This window comes from Populus alba, chromosome 8, assembly GCF_005239225.2.
Source record: "Populus alba chromosome 8, ASM523922v2, whole genome shotgun sequence".
NCBI classification, from domain to species: domain Eukaryota; kingdom Viridiplantae; phylum Streptophyta; class Magnoliopsida; order Malpighiales; family Salicaceae; genus Populus; species Populus alba.
In genome coordinates, this window is record NC_133291.1 from 10,331,956 (window position 1) to 10,352,888 (window position 20,933).

At 36.7% G+C, this 20,933-nt stretch overlaps 2 protein-coding genes and 1 pseudogene across 6 annotated transcripts; all 3 read left to right on the forward strand.

Annotated features, from left to right (window-relative positions):
* The first annotated feature begins 396 nt into the window (after window positions 1-396).
* Window positions 397-2,199, forward strand: LOC118055470 (probable hexosyltransferase MUCI70; annotated as a pseudogene).
* Window positions 2,200-7,214: 5,015 nt separating this feature from the next.
* LOC118055481 (probable serine/threonine-protein kinase PBL3) lies at window positions 7,215-12,413 on the forward strand. 2 transcript variants are annotated; one of them, XM_035067409.2, is made up of 6 exons: window positions 7,215-7,696; window positions 8,910-9,250; window positions 9,333-9,468; window positions 10,559-10,695; window positions 10,841-10,964; window positions 11,684-12,413. In XM_035067409.2, the coding sequence occupies exons 1-6, from the start codon at window positions 7,633-7,635 to the stop codon at window positions 12,157-12,159; spliced, it is 1,278 nt and encodes a 425-aa protein (XP_034923300.1). In that variant the 5' UTR covers window positions 7,215-7,632; the 3' UTR covers window positions 12,160-12,413. The 2 variants fall into 2 exon arrangements, with proteins under 2 accessions (XP_034923300.1, XP_034923292.1); XM_035067401.2 differs by having other exon boundaries at window positions 7,218-7,696; window positions 8,904-9,250.
* A 330-nt stretch (window positions 12,414-12,743) lies between these two features.
* Window positions 12,744-19,824, forward strand: LOC118055497 (sucrose transport protein SUC3). 4 transcript variants are annotated; one of them, XM_035067415.2, is made up of 14 exons: window positions 12,744-13,249; window positions 13,340-13,405; window positions 14,069-14,167; window positions 14,262-14,326; window positions 14,407-14,491; window positions 14,560-14,593; window positions 14,700-14,799; window positions 15,031-15,106; window positions 17,258-17,611; window positions 17,777-17,920; window positions 18,471-18,704; window positions 18,788-18,851; window positions 18,948-18,991; window positions 19,353-19,824. In XM_035067415.2, the coding sequence occupies exons 1-14, from the start codon at window positions 12,989-12,991 to the stop codon at window positions 19,518-19,520; spliced, it is 1,794 nt and encodes a 597-aa protein (XP_034923306.1). In that variant the 5' UTR covers window positions 12,744-12,988; the 3' UTR covers window positions 19,521-19,824. The 4 variants fall into 4 exon arrangements, with proteins under 4 accessions (XP_034923306.1, XP_034923307.1, XP_034923318.1 ...); XM_035067416.2 differs by having other exon boundaries at window positions 13,107-13,249; window positions 14,047-14,167; XM_035067427.2 differs by having other exon boundaries at window positions 13,177-13,249; window positions 14,287-14,326.
* The last annotated feature ends 1,109 nt before the right edge of the window (window positions 19,825-20,933 follow it).

Genomic DNA, 20,933 nt, shown 5'->3' on the forward strand with positions numbered 1-20,933 from the left:
GTTATAATTTATTTAGTAAAGAAAAACCCATAATTTATAGTTTTAAGAAAATATAACAAAGAAACAGTGCATGGATGGGTGCTTTCAAGTAGTATAAAAAAAATTAATATCTTATGTTTATTTTGCAATAAAAATGGCAAAATCATAAATTTAAGAAAATTATGTATACGCTGGAATCAAAGGTTAATGGATGGATGCTTGCTTGTTCACTGGCTTGGTGAGTGGTGAGAGATCTTGGAAGAGGTAATAAATAATCCCCCTCCATTATTCTATACATTTGCTTGCATGTTGCGATTTGATCTTTAAATTCCTATGGACTTCGCATCGCATCTATCATGGCATTATTATTATGATCTACTCCATTCATCCATCCTTCCAGAAACCAAACCAAACCAAATGGGTGTTCATAGACTGTTACCTGCGGTGGCTCCTCGTGGAGGAAGGAGGTTGGGTCGGATTTTCAGACCAGCACTCAGTTTCAGGTTGTGGCTCTTGCTGCTTGCTCTACTCTGCTTATTCTCTTTTGCACCGTTTGGCCTCAAATTCGTTATACTTGTTGGTCATGGTTAGCCCCTTTCTCTCCCCTTCCCTTGATAATATAATACGACTGTGACTGCATATTTTTTCCATTTAAACCTTCCTTCCTTCCTGGGCGCCTGGCTGCATGGGTTTGTAGGTGGTAGCATGGAAAGCGGCATCTCATCTTCACACCAACTTCATATCACGGGTAATATCGAAAGATTTAACGAGGAAGTAGAGCAACAACAACTGCACCACTATGGATATGGCGGGATGCAATTAAAAGCACAGGAAGAAAGCACCGTAGGCAGCGTAAGATAAATGCTCTTTTTATTCACTTATTGATGAAGCAGTTTCCTTTTCATTTTTCATGATGAACACCTAACTTTATAAGCATGCTCTTAGATTTAGGATGAGCAAACACTGTCCAAATTGGCTTCAGACGGACATGTTCTAGATAATAGAGGATTAGTTGGTCTATGGAAAGTAGTCATTGCCAGGAACTTACCCTACAAGAACATGCGGAGGACTGGCAAGGTGCCAAATTTTTTATCACATCGCATCTTTCCTTCTTCTAGGTACGTAATTACCACTCCATGATTTAATTTTCTGGTTTGTACGAGTAGGCTTTACCTTTGTTGTTGCGATCTAAAGATCCAAAATGTATTTATTTTTTTAATATTTATTCAGACACTCCTTTTCCAGCTACTCGATTTGGCTCTTGACAGTAAGATGCGACTTAATCATGATCCCATGCTGATAATTGAATACTTTTTGTAGCGAACAAGATCAGAATATGCCATTTCAAACCATTATGATCGTCACTGTGTTTGGGAGGAGGTACTCCAATAAATGCACCTAAATAAGTACAGTCAAACGGCCATTGATGAACAGTTTAATTTTTTCCAGTCTGATGGCCTCAGCAAGTTTGATCCTTCAGATCTGAATACTCGTCTACCAAGTTGTATGTGTCTTGGTGTTTATTCTTGTTTTCAAGATTGAGTTTCCCTTTATTATACAGCCTCTTCAATCCACTTTTTTTTTCTCCTGAAATTCAACCCAGCTGCTGGTTCGTTTGCTTTGCAGACGTTCCTGAAGGTTCGTTTATTGTCCGGGCCCATACAACAATGTCAAATTTATTTTCATGCCACTGGTTTAATGAAGTTGATCGATTTACTTCACGTGATCAACTGAGCTTTGCATATACTTACTTGAAACTCAGGAGAATTTTGAATCCCAATCAACCATTCTACCTAAATATGTTCAAGGTGATAATATATTGCCTAACAATTCTACGAGTATGTGTAACTGATTGTATTACAAGTTAGAGCGTGCAGCATGCAAGTGGTAACTGTGCATCAATTGCAACTCTGACCGGACAGTCCCTTATCTTACCGTGTCATTTTATCAGGACATGATGTCTCTCAGCAAAGTTGTTACCTGTTATTTGCTGAGGATGTGTCTAGAAGCAAGTTTAATGAGAATGCATGTTATCCTCTTTTTTTATTGCGTTCTGAGAAGTCTACTAGTGAAATCATTGTATTGTGACAAGAATGGCCTTTCTAAATGGTTGTCATTGTAAAATTTCTTACCTCTTGTAAGCAGTCTTATTTGCTCGTTCCTATTGTTTAATTTGAGGTTTTCTATCGAAAAGAATCATAAACAATTAGCATAAGCTAATCATCTTTTGCTCATTTGGTGCAGGATTGTGAACACTGAGCACTAAAGTTGTTCTGGCATCGGGTATTCCCATTAGGGGTGTTCATGGTCCGGTTCAGTCCGGTTTTAACATAAAAATTCAACCGAACCGGAAAATATTATTCCTTGTTAGTATAACCCGATCCGAACCGAGAACCGGTTCAAACCGAACCGGTTTTGTTCGGTTCGGGTCAGATTTTTAGCCTTACAAACCAGAAAAACCGAAATCAATCAAATAATTGGCTCTATTTTAGTCTAGATCCGTTCTCAGATTTCTTTTTTTTAGATCTGTGACCTCTGTCTTCTTTTTTCTTCTTGGATGGTTGTTCTTTCTTCTTGCTGGTGACAGATCTTGCGATGGCAGCTGAAGCTGCGATTGAGATGTGAGTGGTTGTCCGGTCAGAGGGGATGAAGAGGTTGTTGGCTGCTGCTGTTCGGCCACCGCTAGGGGGGAGCTTTGTAGCGTCTGTGCTGGTGAGGGAGACCGTGGCCTGCGGCCGGTGGAAGAGGGAAGATCTGTCAGTAGCGGGCTGGAAGGCGGCGCTCTCGATGGCTGAGAGAAGCACCGCTGGGAGGGAGAAGATCTAGTACGTGGCTGGTTGTTCGGGTGTGTCGCTGGAAAAGGAAAATGGAGCTGCTGTCTTGGAGAAGGGGAGAGACCGTGGCTGAGGGGAGAAGACCTGGGAGGCGAGGGGTGGCTGGAGAAGGAAATGGCCAGAAGGGGAAACGGCTGAGGTAAAGGGAAGAAGAAGATGGGGCTACGGTGGAGGCTGATTTGTGAAGGTGGGGAAGATCGGCTCGCGGTTGGTTGAGGGAGAAGAGAAAAATCCAAAGGTGGGGGGCTCTCGTCTCTCAAAAAGAGGGGCGGCTCTGTGTTGATACTAGTGAGAGGGGACAATGTGTGTGGGTCTGCTGAGGGATGGGTGGGGTTGCTGAAAAGGGAAGGGGAAAGTGGGGAAAGGGGGAAAAGGGGAGGGGAGGGGGGGCCAGCTGGAAAGTTTTTGTGGGTGGGGGTATTTATTATTAGGTTTAGGATGTTTTCTTTTATATATTTTTTTAGATTCAATTAAACCGGTCCGGTTTAATCGGTTTAAGCCTTTTTAAACCGGAACCGAACTGGACCGGGTGGTTTTTTTTTATTTTTTTAATCGGTTTATTCGGTTTTTCTATCGGTTCGGTTTTTTCGGTTAATTTTTTCTCGATTTTTTCGGTTTAATTGGTTGGTCGGTTTTTTTTGAACACTCCTAATTCCTATTACCCCCACCTGTTCCTTGATAAATTGAGATGTTTTTTTTTTTTTTTGAAGTTATGGCTTGCCTGGTAAGATAAAAGCCCCTCCCCTCTTCTTTTCTTTCTCAGTGTTTCCAGTTGATTGCTTTACATGGATTTCCTTAAATGCCAAAAAAGGCATAGAAGTTATTTTCTAGTTTCCTTACTTGCAATCAAGACATTCTTGTAAAGAAGCATCTGATACAGATTTGGCTTGAGGACTAACTGCACACTGCTTTTACACGACTTTGGATGTCTGATGTATTTAAACTTTGACAAAGAGGTGATACTAATCTCTCCTTACTAAATGGTCTAATGGGCTTTGCTGGTGAGCTCAGCTAAAGAATCTGGTAATTGGATGCAGAGATGGTCAGTGGAATTGGCACGTGACATTGCATTTCATTGCTGAAATAATCGCGAGCTTTGAGTTTCAACCTCTACCAAACTGAAGGGGGAAAGAGGGAGAGGGTTTGCTACAGTGGCATCAGCTAATGCTCTAGCGGTTTAACCAAAATTGCATTCATTGATGCTGCTATTCTAAACTTACCCAGAGGGAAATGGCATTGCTTTTCCAAGATTATTTGTTAGGTTTTCCCATTTGAATAATGGTGGGGGAGAAGCTGTTTAGTGCTAAACATTTTTTTTTTTTGTAATTAATGTGGGTGATCGGACCAGCTTGCGTATATTTTAACTAATTTTATAGGCCTTAAAGTTAACAATTATATAAGTATCTAGTGGTCCTGAGATTTGTGAGATTTAAACTAATAATCTAAGCAAATCTAAAACTTAATTAGTTGAGTTAGAGATTTCTTTACCTTCTATTCTTTTCCAATTTTGTAGTGGTTCAACTGTTTAAGAGTGTGCTGATCGAGATTTAGATATTTTTCTTTGAAGTATCACCAAGCTTCTCAGAACTGTGATCATCGTGCAGGCTCGTCTTGGAAGATTGTTACCAGGGCTACACATGGTCTGCTTTTTGCCGTCTCTTGTTAACAAATAATCACACTTTCCTACTAGGTTACTTTTATTTCAAATTATAATTTGAATTGCAACTGTAAAGGAAACTCTTAAGAAGTTCACCTGGGTCTGGTTGTTCTATCATCCCTCGTGTTCTTATTTTTTGGCTTCAGATTGTGTGGAAAGCACGGTATCTTGTGCTATGATGCTTCTCATGAATTGCGCGAGTCCCCTGCTTATTTCTATTTGTTTTGTTACAAGTGATGAGGGCGAGAAGACCCGTGCCAAGGAGGACATCGAATACGAGGCTGTAGCGTCTCCCTTGGTTTATGGCGTTGATTGCTGTCAGGTTCCCGGCTTCGAGGGGCGGCTTATGAATCATTTAATTGGCTATCCACCATCCTTTCCTCTGTTCTTGCACACATTTTCCCCCTTCGAGTGAAAAAGTATCCCAGGAGGTTACATCCGTCTTTCTTCTTAAGTACACTTTAAGTCAATCTTTGCTCACGCGCTCGCCAAAAAGCTTTAAATCAACCCGACTTGGCAACAGCTTAAAGGCTGCATGTTGAGTTCTGAAGAGAGAGTTGCATGAGGGAGTCTTGGACGACTCTGCAACTGCTTAAATTTACAAGTTACACGCCGGGTTCTGAAGAGCGCTGCAAAGTTTTTGTCTTTTTGCAGGGTGCAAGTGACGGTTCTTTTGGTACTCGATTAAAATGAGTTGCGATACGTGCTGAGAAATGTGTGGGATAACAGCTGGAGTCTTACAATGTTAGGATATTTTAACGTTGGAGTGTCGTTAACGTTGGGTTGGAATAAAACCATCATCTCGGAACCACTGTACTTCACCTGTATTTAATGCTGTGGTGTATTTTTAAAGTTCTATTTCTTTTTTTGTTATAAATATTAAAACCATTAAAAATTACTATAAAAAATATTAATTTGATATTTTTCAAAGTAAAATAAACTCTTAAAACATATCTAATTTTAAACACAGAAATAAACATGATTAATCGAATAGATGGAGTGTTTTTGTTTTTTATGTAGCTTTTGTGGTTGTGATTTTGTAAAAATTAAGTTAAAAAAAAGTACGGTTAACTGTGGTTAACTGGATTTAAATATATGTTTTGTAAAAATTATGGTTGAAGTTTATATGTAGCAAAAAACATGTATAAAATGTTTGGTAAAAGTATGGTTGTGATTGCTTTTTAAAGTATTTTTTTCTTGGAAATAAATCAAAATAATATATTTTTTTAAAAAATTATTTTTGATATAAGTGTATAAAAATGATATGAAAACATAAAAAATATATCAATTTGAAGCAAAGAAAAAAATAAAAATTTTTTATATTTTTTCAAAATGCTTTTGAAATGAAAAAAAATATGGTTTTACAAAATTCAGTTAAAAAAAATATAAAAACTATATTTTAAACTTAATTTTTTAATGAGTCTCACAATATAAAATATATCTTAATTTATTAAAAAATAAAAAACCTTAGTGTATTTGTTTCATTGCAAATACAAACGCAGCCTCATGGAGGGTATGGATTGCATTGGTGAAGGAAGTTGATTTTTTTCCCAGTGTTTTCTAATACATCTTTTTGAGAGGGAGAGGGATCAATTTAAATACTTTTTTTTGTCTTTCTTGGAACCAGACGGCAGGATAGCAGTGTCTGAAACTTCTCCTGGCCGTGGTCTGAAACTTCTCCTGGCCGTGTTTATGCATTCCGATTGATGGCAGGAGGTGGTTCATGTGAGAAAAAGACTCCCTACATTGATCGATTGCACAAAAGATGGCTACGTCTGAACGGTATTCATGCCATTTTGACTTGGCATTTCAACTGTTACGTGTGAAAATAATTTTCTAGAAAAATCATTAACTTAATATATAGTTAAGTTTGAAAGATTGATTTTTTTTTAAAAATTATTTTAATATGTCAATAATAAAAATAAAATAAAGATTATTTTAATATATTTTCATGTAAAAAATAATTTAAAAAATATTTTTCTAAACTTCTACATTCTTATTTTCTTCAAGAGAAATGACTTTTTGAAGCTATTGTCTCTGTTTGGCAATTTCTCAGCTACAATGGTTCTTTTTAAAGTCATACCTCTAATAATCTTGCTAAAGAACAGCAACAACAAAATGTTTGTTTTTTTCTACGTGAAATGTATTTTTAAACTATCTTGTATATAATTTAAACTAAATCTCTTCTTTTATGATCTTGACCTTATCCCATATATTAGCCTAGTGTATTTAAAAAATTTAAGATACTAAAGGTATTCTCTCTCTCTTAATTATATGATGAAAATATTTCACCTTGGACTTCTCTCTCTTAATTATATCATTTTATTTTTTTAAGATACCACTAATTATTTAAATACAGTAAAATTACTTGATAAATAAAGCGTACAAGACAAAATTGCTGGAAAAACAGAAACCGAGACTAGGTATTTTCTCGGAAACAGAAGCTGGGAAAAGAATCTAAGCAAAGGAAGTTTTAATTTTCTCAGAAACAAAAATAAAAATAAAAATAAACAATTAGAAGCACCGAATAGAATTTCACGTCAGTACAGAAAAGAGGTCGTCCCAGTGGGACAGCACCAAAAAGCGAAAGGGATAACTTGGTCAAGAGTGCATGAATGAAGGGTGTAGAAAAATTCCCTCTTTTCTTAAGCTTCAGTGAAGAAAAATTTAGAGGATATGAAATAATAATGGGAATATAATAAAAGAAAAGTAAGGGGCTAGAGGAACTTTCAAGGAAGGAAGGTCAAGGTGACATCCACGTCATTGTGAAGCTAACAAAGCTCTGATCACGCGTCAATGCTGTCTGTGTCCAGACACAGTCACGCACCAAGCAAGCACCACGGGGAGGGACTCTGTCTTCTCTTTTCCAATTCTCCCTCCTCTCCTCTCCTCTCCAACAACACGTTCTCTGTTTTCTATTATTACCACTTCCAAGAACTAGTATAATATAATTTCTTGCTTCTCCATCGGTATTCTATCAAAATATTATAGTGATATTTTCTTTTTTGTATTTGTACTTGACCAAACCCAAAAATAAACAGCCTCCAAGTCTTCGTCTTTATCTATTATCATGTGACATGGTGGTTTCTTCTTGATTTCTCTCACCAAGACACCAGAAGAAGTTAGGATTCCAATAGCGGTTGCTTTGCTTTGGTTTACCAAATGGGCAACTGCTTAGATTCTTCTGCTGCTAAAGTAGATTCTACTCAGAGTTCATATACTCCTGGTAGGTAACACACTTTTTCATGTTATTTTGTATAGCTTTGCTGTCTTTGCACCTTCTAGCTTTCTAAGATTTGGTTTTCTTGTAATTTTCTTTCTCAGATTTATTCTGCTGTTACCGCAACTGCCTGTTTGTGAAGCCAAAAAAAAACCCTTTTGAGCTTTCTCTATGATAGCTAACCTTCTTTATCAACAATTCTGTTGTACCTCATTAGTATTTGAAGTGAGCCTTGATATTCTTTGTTGTTTTTGCATTTTGGGTTGTTCGTTAGGGTTCTCTTCATTCTTAATGTGTGTGATCTTTCTTTTAGAAGCAACTTTGAATGCTTGTGATTTGGAACATTTGCTTATGATTTTGGCTGGCTGACTAGGGTCCAATCTCTGTGAAATCTATTTAAGTGATCGCATCCAACTTGATAATTGTGTGTTGACTTGTTGCCATTACACCAGTGAAGGGAGGATCCACGTAAAATGAGATATGGCTTTGCATACTCGTCCATGTCATGAAATTATGTCCTAACAACTTCTTAATCCCCTCAGGAGAAATTATTAGGTGAACCTTGCTCACCATCTAAGATCATGGACTAACCACTGGAACTCTTACAAGTCATTAAATTTGTCCGAACCATCAGTTTAGTGAACGCCATTTAGAATGAGAATCTTTTAGATAGCACAATAATATTAACGGAATGAAATAATTAATATTGTATCAATCACAATATAACCTTGACAAATTTAACGATGTATAAAAATTTATTGGCTTGCGCCATAATCTTAGATGGTGAATTGGGTTCACCTAATAATTTTCTTATCCTGCAGCATACTTAAATTATGCCAAGCAGCATTCCTTTTTTCTCCTCTTTCCTCATAATTATTAAGAAGCGCATTTTGGTCGCAGATGATTCACATTTTGAACTATAGAGTCAAAGGGAAATGTGCTGTTAATATATGTGAGAGACTGTTGTTCAAACCGTTCTGTAAACTTTAAAAATTCACAATGTCATCATTGGAAAGCAAACCATACTGCCCCAAGGATTTCAATTAGAAGCTTAAAGAGCTTGTTTGGCTAGCCTAGCCTAGATAGCCTGTGTGATTTGGTGGGTGCATTGTTGAAGATTGATATTCATATTGTATAGTCGTGTACTTCACACAGGGCATCGTTGTTGATAGAATATGATACCTAAAATATCGATTCGTTTATCTCTTGCTAGCATCAGGAGCCTCAAGAATTTCCAGCAGAACCAGCCGTTCTTCAGTTCCTTCTAGTCTGACCATCCCATCATACAGCGGGAAGAGCAGTTCTGAATGTTTTCCTACACCAAGGAGTGAAGGTGAAATATTGTCATCTCCAAATTTAAAGGCCTTCTCATTCAATGAGCTAAAAAGTGCCACCAGAAACTTCCGTCCCGATAGTCTTCTTGGTGAAGGTGGCTTTGGTTGTGTTTTCAAAGGATGGATTGATGAAAACACGTTGACTGCTTCAAAGCCTGGATCAGGAATGGTTGTGGCAGTCAAGAAGCTTAAACCTGAAGGTTTCCAAGGCCACAAGGAGTGGTTGGTAGGTTTTCTCTCTTGTGAAATTCAATATTTTTCAAACTGAAGTATTCTTTTCTTACATACTAATACCTGGCTGGTATCAGACAGAAGTTAATTATCTTGGCCAACTTCATCATCCAAACCTGGTTAAATTGATCGGGTACTGCGTGGAAGCTGAGAACCGACTTCTGGTCTATGAGTTCATGCCTAAAGGGAGCTTGGAGAATCATCTGTTTAGAAGTAAGTAATCCAGTGCACTGAATTAATTTGGAAGCATTATGTGCTGTAACCTGTACTATACTCCTACTAGATGCCTGTACTTCTTGAAACTTGACCCTTATGTTTTATGGTTGCTGAGAAATATAAACTAACAACATTTCCCACTCATTTTTTTTAGTTCATGGAATAGAAATAAAGTAATTTGTATAACTTACTCAGTGAATTGATTTATTTTACCTCTCTGTAGTTGTGTCTTTTTTTTTTCCTTACCTATCTCAGATGAATCTTTTTGGTTAAAATCAGCCACATTGCTATCGGAGACAGCATCTTCTAAACTAAATCTGGTTTCTCCATTCATGCTATAGTTTTTCAGCTGTGAATGGATCACAGGCCAGACAATCAATAACCCTTAGGCACAAGTTACCAGCCACTCACCCTTACAGATAAGTTTCCATGTTAGCAACGAGGATGTCTGGGACTGATCCACCAAGTATTCTTAAGACCATCCCCACTTGGACGGAAATCTTACACACCCAATTTTTCCCTGATATCAAGGGCCAGTTGGTCTGCCCGTATGAACATCTGAGATTGGGGGTGCTAAACTTCTCTGTGATTTGGGTCCTCGTATTTTATATCTTTAAACAGGGACAATCACTAAAACCCTGATTCAGACTTGTTGCGCTCTAGCGATTTTAGATGTTCATACGGGCAGACCAACTGGCCCTTGATATCAGGGAAAAATTCTTAAGACAATAGGTGCCAAAGTGTCATCAATAGTTTGTTGGAGGCCTTCTTGAACCACCTTAAGTGATGAAAGTTGCTTCGTTGCAATTTAATTTCACATATTTTCCTATTTTTAAAGATTTTGATGCATGATATGATGTATTTTTACTTCTTGCCTGAGATTTTTATTCTTGCTATAATGCTTAGACAAGCTCGCAAAAGACTTTATATATGGCTAGAACCTATCATTTATCAGATTTTACCATGACTGTCCTTTTCTTATTGTCATAAACAAGCGAACAAGCAAAAATATCTGGAAATCATGAAAGTCCTTGCGCATTCATCTATGAAGACTTGGTAACCTTTGATTCTGTATTTTGTTTTATAGGAGGACCACAGCCACTTTCATGGGCAGTAAGGGTCAAAGTGGCTATAGGTGCTGCCAGAGGGCTCTGTTTTCTTCATGATGCGAAATCACAAGTCATATACCGTGACTTCAAGGCATCTAATATTCTACTGGATGCGGTATGATTAATAAAGGCATGATTGATCTAAATTTTTTTCATTTTAAATAAAGAATAAAATTTCTCCTTGTCATCAGCCTTTACTGGTAATGTCATCCCATTAGATTTTATTAGATTTCTGGTGCTAACAATGCATTGGCTTGCAGGATTTTAATGCAAAACTTTCGGATTTTGGTCTGGCCAAGGCAGGCCCTACTGGTGATAAGACCCACGTGTCCACTCGAGTTATGGGTACTCATGGTTATGCAGCACCTGAATACGTTGCAACAGGTCTGTAGAGTGCTTTTCCTAGTTAAAGAATATTGCTGTTTCCTTGGTATTTTTGAAACTGGTAATAATTTTTTATGCCAATCTCTCACCTTTGTGCTTCTGAACTAGGTTGGTATTTGTGATGAAACAGTGGACGTGTCTGATTATTTTGTTATTTATGCTAATCCATTTTTAGTCATTGTTATCTCTGATGACCAAGCTGATGCTTCTCCTTTTCTAGACCAAGCCTCTTCTATAATGGCCAAACTTTTTTCTCATGTCCAAGTAGGGGAAAGGTCAACTGACATTAAATAAAAATGCCATGTCACTAAAGAAAGAATCAGCCTCTGGAGAAGAAGCTTGAAAGATCCAAGCTTCCATGGGGCTAAGCTTTAAGCTTTCTTTCTCTGTCATGTGCTTGTTTGGGTGGGGCTATAATATTTGAAACAGACAAGTTTATGCAAAAATGATCTGCGACTCCCTTTGGCGGGACTGTAAACTGGTTTACAGCCATACCATTAACATCAGTCCTGGGAGCTCATTACTGTAAAGTACTGTCTTCATGTAAACATAGTTGTTGACGTAGGTTGAATTTAATTTTCTGATATGAGTGTATCTATGTTCAGCATCTTCACTGTTCACTCAGAACTGATATCGTACATGCATGTTATAGAATATTTCTTGTACATGGAGCTCCTAAATCATGTGTGTATTGTAACAAAGCTTCCATTGCTGGACAGGTCGGTTGACAGCCAAAAGTGATGTATACAGCTTTGGGGTTGTGTTGCTTGAATTATTGTCTGGGCGACGGGCTGTTGATAAAACTAAGGTGGGTGTGGAGCAGAACCTGGCAGACTGGGCGAAACCATATCTGGGTGACAAGAGGAAATTATTCCGAATTATGGACACCAAGTTGGGTGGACAATATCCTCAGAAGGGAGCCTTTATGGCTGCAAACTTGGCTTTACAGTGCCTAAGCAATGAAGCTAAAGCCAGGCCTCGAATGTCACAGGTATTAGCAACGCTGGAGAACATTGAATCCCCGAAAGTTGCTGCAAAAAACTCCCGATCAGAGCATCAAACAGTTCAGACTCCTGTCCGACAGTCCCCAATGAGACATCATCACGCTCCTGGGACTCCACCAGCCAGTGCCTCCCCACTGCCATCCCACCTCCAATCTCCACGATTACGATCAGCAGCAGACAATCACTTGTAAATTCCATATTATTTGCTTTTGTATTTAGTTGTAAAATCTATAATATGGTTGTGTATCTCGATGCAATTTTGGATTAGAGAAACAGATATGATCACTTATTGTACCGAAGGAGGGTCGTGGGAGGTTTACAAGCTGGCTTAGACCTTAGTCATATCTTGCTGTAGTAACATAGATGAACTTTTCTTGTTTCAGTAATCTTTGTGCTCTCCATCTGTAATTACTCCTCGGTTATGATGAGCTCTTTGATTGATGCATTCCGAGTAGATGTTTTATTGTCATCAAACATGTCGATCCACAGAAGAGCCAGCCGTCTGTAACTCTGTATTTCTCTGTGTTTGAATAAATTTCTCTCTTGTACCAAAGAATAAAAAATAAAAGTAAAATCCATAATGATAATGATATTAATGTTCTTAGAAATTATTATTTTTTTGTTATAAACGAGAAGAGAAAAGAGAAATTTATAGCATATGGGGTACAAAGGAGGAAATAACTCAAAATTTTGATAGCACATCTCCTTCAATAATAAATAAATATAAGCATGGAAGATATAAAAAGGAGGACGTAGCATTAACTTAAGGCCTCAAAAAGCATAGAAATAAATTGGGGAAGGAAAAAAAGGCTATGGTAAAAGTCAAATTCAATATGAGTCTAAAATCAGTGGGCAATGCACTAGACTTTAATGATACTCGATGTATTGCAATTTAATTTGTAACTCGACAGTCCTCCTAATCCTAACATAAAATCGTCTACCTAGACAGACAAATCTCAGATCTAAAAATAAATAGTTTTAAAGAATTTAAATGCTGTGAGTAATTGTTGGTAGAAGAAGATGGAGTCGGCGCCGATTCGGGTACCGTACCGGAATCTCAAGAAGGAGATAGAGGTAGAAATGGTGGGTCTGGAAATGGAGTCTCCTCCTTCTCCTCCTCGGATCCAGTCTCCTCTCACTCATAATTCCGATGCAGATTTGAGATCTCAATCCACCAGACATCATATTAGCTTAATCACTCTTGTTCTCAGCTGCACCGTCGCCGCTGGTGTTCAATTCGGTTGGGCCTTGCAGCTCTCTCTCCTCACTCCCTATATACAGGCAACTCCATCATCTCTTAAGTTGATTTTTCTCTGCATCTCATTCCTCTATTTGTACCAAAGTAATTGACTTGGGAGGTTTTTGATGCAGACTCTTGGAATTGGACATGCCTTTTCGTCCTTCATTTGGCTCTGCGGTCCTATTACAGGCCTTGTGGTAGGTTTTGCCAAATCATCTTTTGTTTGATTGAAATATCTGATGAAACTGGAATCTACTTCTTCTATTTTTTGCCGCATCATGTATAAATTTCGATTATCTAGCTGTTGTTATTTTAACTGTTGGATGAATATGCATATTTATATTTGCATTTGAAATGAATATGCATTAGATAGATGAATTTGATTTGACGACATGGCATCTTGGAGAGTTTTAATTAATTAATTTATTTCCTAAAATAAAAGGGTTATTAATTACATGGTGGTGATAACACCAGGAAACCTTTCTGCATTGTTCTTCATTTTGAAATTTCCACTCTCATGTCTTGAACCTGTACCCTCCAAGGACTTTTACCATTGTGCTAGTTAATTGGCCTTCATGGTTATCTTGAAACAATTTGCCAATATCTGGTACTAGTAGCTTGCATCTTCATTTGCAACCAGTAGCTATTATTGATTTTGCAACTCTTTAACTCTTTAGAGCTGACTTTTACTTGATTTTAGTAATTTTCTTGGCATTTGAAGAGCAAACACCATGCTTATACTGTTACCATTGATGATATAATTTACTTGAAAATGATGCTAGTTATAAGTAATTAATTGTTTCTTCAATTTCATGAAATTAATTTAGGCTTGAATTAGCTATTGGGGTTTTGGCTTTCAGGTTCAACCTTGCGTTGGTATTTGGAGTGATAAATGCTCTTCAAAATTTGGAAGAAGACGGCCATTTATTCTTGCAGGATCACTCATGATCTCTGTTGCTGTAAGTGCTGATGGATCTAATTTTTATTTTAGTTCCAATAATTGCTATTTGCTACAATAACTTATATGACCTAAACTAAATCTTGTAAATTTAGGTGATAATAATTGGATTTTCTGCAGACATTGGATATGTATTAGGGGATACAGAGGAGCATTGCAGGTTTCTGCTGCCTTCACTTTAATTGTATTTAATCCATAAATATTTCTTTGAGACTGATCAACCTATCTATGGAGCTGCAGTAAATTCAAGGGCACTCGAACGTGGGCAGCATTTGTCTTTGTTATTGGCTTCTGGATGCTGGATCTTGCTAATAATACGGTGCAGGTATGGCTTGTTGTCGTGATTATTTTGAACCTTCTTATCACTGCTAAATAACGAGTTTCTTCTTTTAGGGACCAGCCCGTGCCCTTCTTGCTGATTTATCAGGTGCCATTTCAATATCTTTATGCTTATCAATTGATCACAAGTTGCTAGCACTATATGAAAGGTGCTAATGCAAAAAATAACTAGATGTATTACTACTGTGTTCTAGGTCCTGATCAACACAATTTATCAAATGCTGTATTTTGCTCATGGATGGCTGTTGGAAACATTTTCGGATTTTCAGCTGGTGCCAGTGGGAGTTGGAACAGGTGAAACTTTTTATTTTTATGCTAATGAATACACATGTGCATGCATGCACTCTCATTTTCCTCCTAGCCTTTTTTCATTATGAAGTTGTAACTGACCTTTGGTTTTTATGACCTGAATGCTGCTCTGTCTCATTCAACTCCTTTTATTTCCTTTTTTTTATGGTATCATCACTAGCTTATGCAACTGGATATTCAATTGATTGGTGTGTCAAATGCTTCTATTCTAAGCAGATGGTTTCCTTTCTTGATGAATAGAGCTTGTTGTGAAGCTTGCGGAAATCTTAAAGCAGCATTTCTTGTAGCAGTAGTGAGTTAATTTATCCTTGCATCTTCTTCAATACTTTGGCATGCTATTGTTTTGGTAGTGTAATTTGCTTGAGTGATTATGTTTGTATTGCCTATTCTTTTATAGTCTTTTTATGTTTCGCATCTCATTATTTTCTGTAACATTTTTTTGTTGTTGATTTGTGAGAATTCATTTAGTATATAATCGGTCCTCAAATTGTTTTTCTTTGCAAGTTTATAAGTTAATGAGAACTTTTAAAATTATTCCAATACTAGACCTTGGCATAAAATAGTAATAAACTTATTCTCTTTAGAAAAATGGTCTTTTTTGTCTCATGCTAGCCTACTCCAATTTCCTTGTGAACTAAGCTGTGTTTATCTTTTGGCTAGATCCAATATTTTATTTCTCGCATAAAGGAGAAATATATATTCTTTTTTCTTCTTTTTAGAGTTGGGTGAATTCTATAGTTTCTAGATTTCTAGAACTTCAAGAAAACTAAAGAGGCAATCTTGAAGTTCATTGCATAAATATTACAGGGTCAGATTTATGCCATTTGCTATTCGAACCACTTCGCTTCAGTTTTGACATTTGTGTTGAAATATGCACTGTTAGCAAAATCCTTAAAACCATTATTTGGCATGAAAGATTGCACATAATTCCAAAGTTATGGTGTTACGCCATCACTAAACTGATGGAATAAAGGATCCTAGTAACAAAGCAGAACACATAATACCATTGCTTCAAATCTTGAACTCTGTCACTGAAGTGAACGTGGGATGCAATTTCCCATATAATCTTACAATAGATTAGTTATATCAATGCGTATATCATACACCCTGTGCAAATTTAGTAAATTGTAACATTAATAAAATGTAAAGAAATATATAAATTGAATAAAAACCAGATTAATTGAAATCTAGATGGAGTAGAAGATAAAATGTCATGGGAGACCCCTTGAGATATGTCCAAATTTCAGTGATTTTAGATGTAGTGCTAGAAGAAGGATTATTATCAATGTATTTGGAACTTCACTAGCTTAAGACTTTGTTATTTATTTAGGAAATATCTTCTTAGAATAGTTAGTGATAAGTAAGATTTCATTATTATTAGGATCAGTAGGGGATATTTTATATTTCTTTTCTAGTTTTTTTTTTTTTCTACTTTGAGCAGGAGTCTTTAAGGTCGTGGTGCCCCTATATAAGCGTAAATATCTCGTGTACAAGGGAAGCTGTTTTATGGTAATGAATGAGACTTTCAGTTTCAACTTTGAAGTGTTTCCTCTAACATGTGCTGAGGTGCATTCCTCATGCAGGGTGGATTCCTCTTGTTTATCCTTTTCTTTTCACATTTTGGAAACAATAGCATGAAGCACATGAAATCCCATGTGAACCAGCAAGGACCATTTTGCAAGGCTAAATACTCTTAGATGTTCTGTTACATGGTAGTACCACCAGGGGAGAGTATTTGTGGCTACTGTTGTCTTACTAATCTTTTTGTCCCCAATGATTAGATTCCTGTAGACCACTTCCTACATGAATTATTATATCAATAGCAATAAGTCCTCGTTGAACAAGTTTACTTTTTGGAATGTGGGAAAGCTCAAAATAATATCAAGAGTGGGAGATTCAGAAGCGCTGTAAACCACTTAGCAATATCATGAAATCCCTGGTTCCCAGGGGATGTTTCTGACAACAATGAACATGTGCCTGGGTGTATATGCAATTTGTGGGTTGGGACAAAAGAAAGGAAACAAATTTCTCCCATCATTGATCATATCAATGCACAGGATGGAATGTAACTTTTGCACTGTTCGTGGAAATGTGCAATCGGTTTTGAACAAATTTAAGAGCTCTTACAGGAGTCCCACTCGCATCTAGAAATCATAGATGGTGGGATTTTTCATTCTATTGCTGGAAACAAAATCACTAAGTTTAGTACAGGTTCTTCTCTTGGAGAAGAGGTCGCAGACTGTCATTTATATAGATTGGTGCCCGAGTTTATTGGATTTCCCAAAGATGCAAAGTCCTCTTAGAATTACTTATTTATACTGTTTATGCGAGTTTCTTAGAAAGTCCCCATTCTACTGGTCTCTTTACGATTTGGATACAAATTACACAGCTATACTGACAAACTATGTGGTAGTAAACATAAATTTGGATGGAATATGTGCAGGTCTTCCTCACTTTTTGTACTCTTGTGACTCTATATTTTGCGGATGAGGTTCCACTAAATGTTAATCAACCACGCCATTTATCAGATTCTGCTCCATTGTTGAATGGTCCACAACAAAATGGCCATGGACTTTCAACATCTGAGTCTCACTTGCCGGGTCTTGACAATTTGAGAGGGAATGGCAACAATCATGACCAGGAACTGAGAATGAATTCGAAGCGTGCCAACTCTGTAGGGGATCAAAATGAAAATTTCAACGATGGCCCAGGAGCTGTGTTAGTCAATTTATTAACTAGTTTAAGGCATTTACCCCCTGGAATGCATTCAGTGCTTGTCGTTATGGCTCTAACTTGGGTAAGCACTTCAATAACTGTGTATTATTTCCAGAACTGTTTCCTTCCGATTTCTTTTAGTCCAAACTCTTTTGAGAATACATGTATTCACTGTTCCTGTGATGGTCTTGATTCACTCTTATTTTATCTGTGCTTATTTTCATTTCAATTATAATTTTACTTGCAGTTGTCCTGGTTCCCCTTCTTTCTTTTTGATACGGATTGGATGGGAAGAGAAGTGTATCACGGAGATCCAAAAGGGAATTCGAATGAAGTGGAGTTGTATGATCAAGGAGTCAGAGAAGGTGCATTTGGTTTGCTGTTGAATTCTGTAAGAACTCAATATTGAGCATTGATAGTGTCTGTTTTGTTAAATATCATCACAGAAACCAACTCTGTTATGAATCCCGAAATTTACCTTTACATTTTTACAATAATTGCAGTTTTAATGTTGGAAGTTCTTGAAGCAAGGATAAAATGGACTTCTCATAGTAATTCAAAAAATTTGAAAATTTTGACACGAGAGGGAGATTAGAGAGATTCATCCCTTCAATGAAAGGAAATAGGGAACAGCAGTGTAATGCAATTGAGAAAATGGGGAAAGTTGAATTATATATCATGGGAACTATATGAAACTAATGCACCAGCTGAATGGACCTAAAAAATCAAAATTAAGAAACAGTAGGAGGAAAAGAGGAAAAAGATCACAAAAGTTGCGAGGAAAAAAAAAATAATCAAATTGACACATGAACTTAATGTTATGTGGCTCATTCCAAATTTTTTAAATACATATATCCCATTATTTCTCATGTGGTGCTTTGCAATAATCGAATTATTGATTATCTCAACAACTATTTTTCTTATATTTTGTTATGATACAGGTTGTTCTTGGCATTAGCTCGTTCTTGATTGAGCCAATGTGTCGGAGGTTGGGGTCAAGATTTGTATGGGCAATGAGCAATTTTATAGTATTTGCCTGCATGGCAGGCACTGCTGTTATTAGTTTGATATCAGTTGGTGAATATTCTGAAGGAATTGAACATGTAATTGGAGGGAACGCGCCAATCAGGATAGCTGCCTTGATTGTATTTGCTCTTCTTGGCTTTCCTCTTGCTGTATGTTCCTGTTCTAGTAGAGCATCGCTATATTTGTCAATTTCTTCCCTCAATAGCATGCAGTAATTGTTTTTGTGCTGCAGATTACCTATAGTGTTCCATTTTCTGTCACGGCAGAGTTGACTGCTGATTCAGGCGGTGGCCAAGGTTTGTATGGAAATATTTTTTATCAAGCAATTATTTTTACATGATATGGTTATTGTGTTAACCAGATGATTCTGATGTTCTCTTACCTCGTTTCAGGATTGGCTATAGGAGTTCTCAATCTTGCAATAGTTATTCCACAGGTAGATTAGCACATCATGTATTTTTTCAGTACATCTGGGATGAAATTATTTCTCTGATATAATGAACCACTGTCACATTTTCTACTGGACTCCAGAAGTTTTGTTGGATTTTGCTATGCTGTAACCATGTGTCAGTTTTGGCTTTTGGGAAAATTGATACTAAATTGTGTTTGGTTATTGCCGGTGATATTTTATTGATGGACCATAACATGTATGCACTCCCTGACACACTTCAACCTCTTGCTTCTTCCCTGCTACTCCTATTGATTCAGATTCTTCTGTCATTCCACTTTCTGTGCCAGTTTTGCTCTATTTAATTCAGTCAAAGTTGATTTTCATGTGTATTTTTTTGATCTGTTAGATGATTATATCCATTGGTGCCGGTCCATGGGATGCGCTTTTTGGTGGAGGAAATATACCAGCCTTCGTTCTGGCATCTGTATCTGCTCTTGCAGCTGGTGTTATTGCAACTCTCAAGCTGCCGAATCTTTCAAGCAGGTCCTTCCAGTCTGGTTTTCATTTTGGCTAACCACCAAACCGTGCTCACCATGTTGACATCAATCCAAGGTGTAATTGTCGAGGACAGGAGCATGCTAGTTGATCCTGAATTCACAGAGATCTTCCATTTTTATGTACGTATAATATTTATATCAAAAGAATCATGCTTTACATGTTCAAATTCATTAATTTTTTTTTGCCCCGCATCATGGGCATCTGTACTATCTGTAGAGTATAAATCATTTGAATTGAAAAGCTTATACAGGCATGTAGCAATGAATACTTGCCTAGAAATCATGAGTTAACTGGTCCAAGCTTTACATTTTATATATTTATTAACAGAAACTGTATTATAATCATCATTTAAGCACGTTGGCCTCTGTACCATCTCTTTTTAGATTCTAGATCACCCATCCATACAACCTTTCGTTTTAACTTCGAGCACAAGCTATTTGTTGGGCTGTAGGTGAGGGGTAGGGTTGGTGGGTTGGAGTGCTCGGGGCACAACTTTATTAGTGGCCTTGCCGAGTGCAGTGGATGATTAAAATTTCTCGTGTTTTTTATTAATAAATATATTAAAATGTTTTTTTATTTAAAAATAAAAAACATTTTTGATATTAATATATCAAAACAATCCAAATATATATATATATATATATATAATTTTAAGTTAAAAAAATCAAAATTTTGTGATATGCTATCTGGGACGTGCGCCTAAACTTGAATCATCAGTGAAAAGTTGTACCTGCCTCGGTTGCCATGTCAATATCTTGTTCATCTTCGTGGAAAGCCTTGGGTAGTGACTTGCAGGTTACTCTTTAAAAGTAATTTATAATTTATTTTATTTTATTTTAACAGTAAGAATATTCTCAGATCAAATTTCCGGCAAATGTTTCAACTTTTAGAAAGTGTACACAGCTATAACTTTCTATCCTTGATTTTTTTATTATTTTCAGCTGTGAGGTGAGTGTCTTGTACTAGCCTGTTGCCTCAATGTGTTTCCTTCGTCCGTATCTGCCATCAAAACTTCACATGTTGCAAAAAAATAGTTATAATGTTTTGGCTGAAATGCCTAACCAAATTTGATGATTTAAAGGGTGTTAGAAAGTATAGCTGGGGTTATTATTTAAAATGTGTTTTACTTGAAAATATATTAAAATAATATTTTTTTATTTTTAAAAAATTATTTGATATTAGTACATTAAAATGATCTGAAAATACTAAAAAATATTAATTTAAAATAAAAAATAAAAATAAAATATTTGTACAATGGACAATCCCCTGGTGAAAGAATACTTGTGTCTCTATGATATGAAAGGTATGGAGAGGGTTCATAAACTTGCAATTTAATTGGGAGGATAATGGGTTTGGTATGCCGTTGAATGGAGGTCGTTTCAGCACGATGGAGGATAGTGAATCGAACTGAGGACTGATGTAGGATTGA

Bases quoted from the DNA above. Each gene is read 5' to 3' on its own strand.
- LOC118055481 (XM_035067401.2), top strand. From the start codon at position 7,633: ATGGGCAACTGCTTAGATTCTTCTGCTGCTAAAGTAGATTCTACTCAG. The intron at 7,697-8,903 runs GTAGGTAACACA...ATCTCTTGCTAG, and splicing joins TCAGAGTTCATATACTCCTG to CATCAGGAGCCTCAAGAATT. The intron at 9,251-9,332 runs GTAGGTTTTCTC...GGCTGGTATCAG, and splicing joins AAGGCCACAAGGAGTGGTTG to ACAGAAGTTAATTATCTTGG.
- LOC118055497 (XM_035067415.2), top strand. From the start codon at position 12,989: ATGGAGTCGGCGCCGATTCGGGTACCGTACCGGAATCTCAAGAAGGAG. The intron at 13,250-13,339 runs GCAACTCCATCA...TTTTTGATGCAG, and splicing joins TCCTCACTCCCTATATACAG to ACTCTTGGAATTGGACATGC. The intron at 14,327-14,406 runs GTTTCTGCTGCC...ATGGAGCTGCAG, and splicing joins GATACAGAGGAGCATTGCAG to TAAATTCAAGGGCACTCGAA.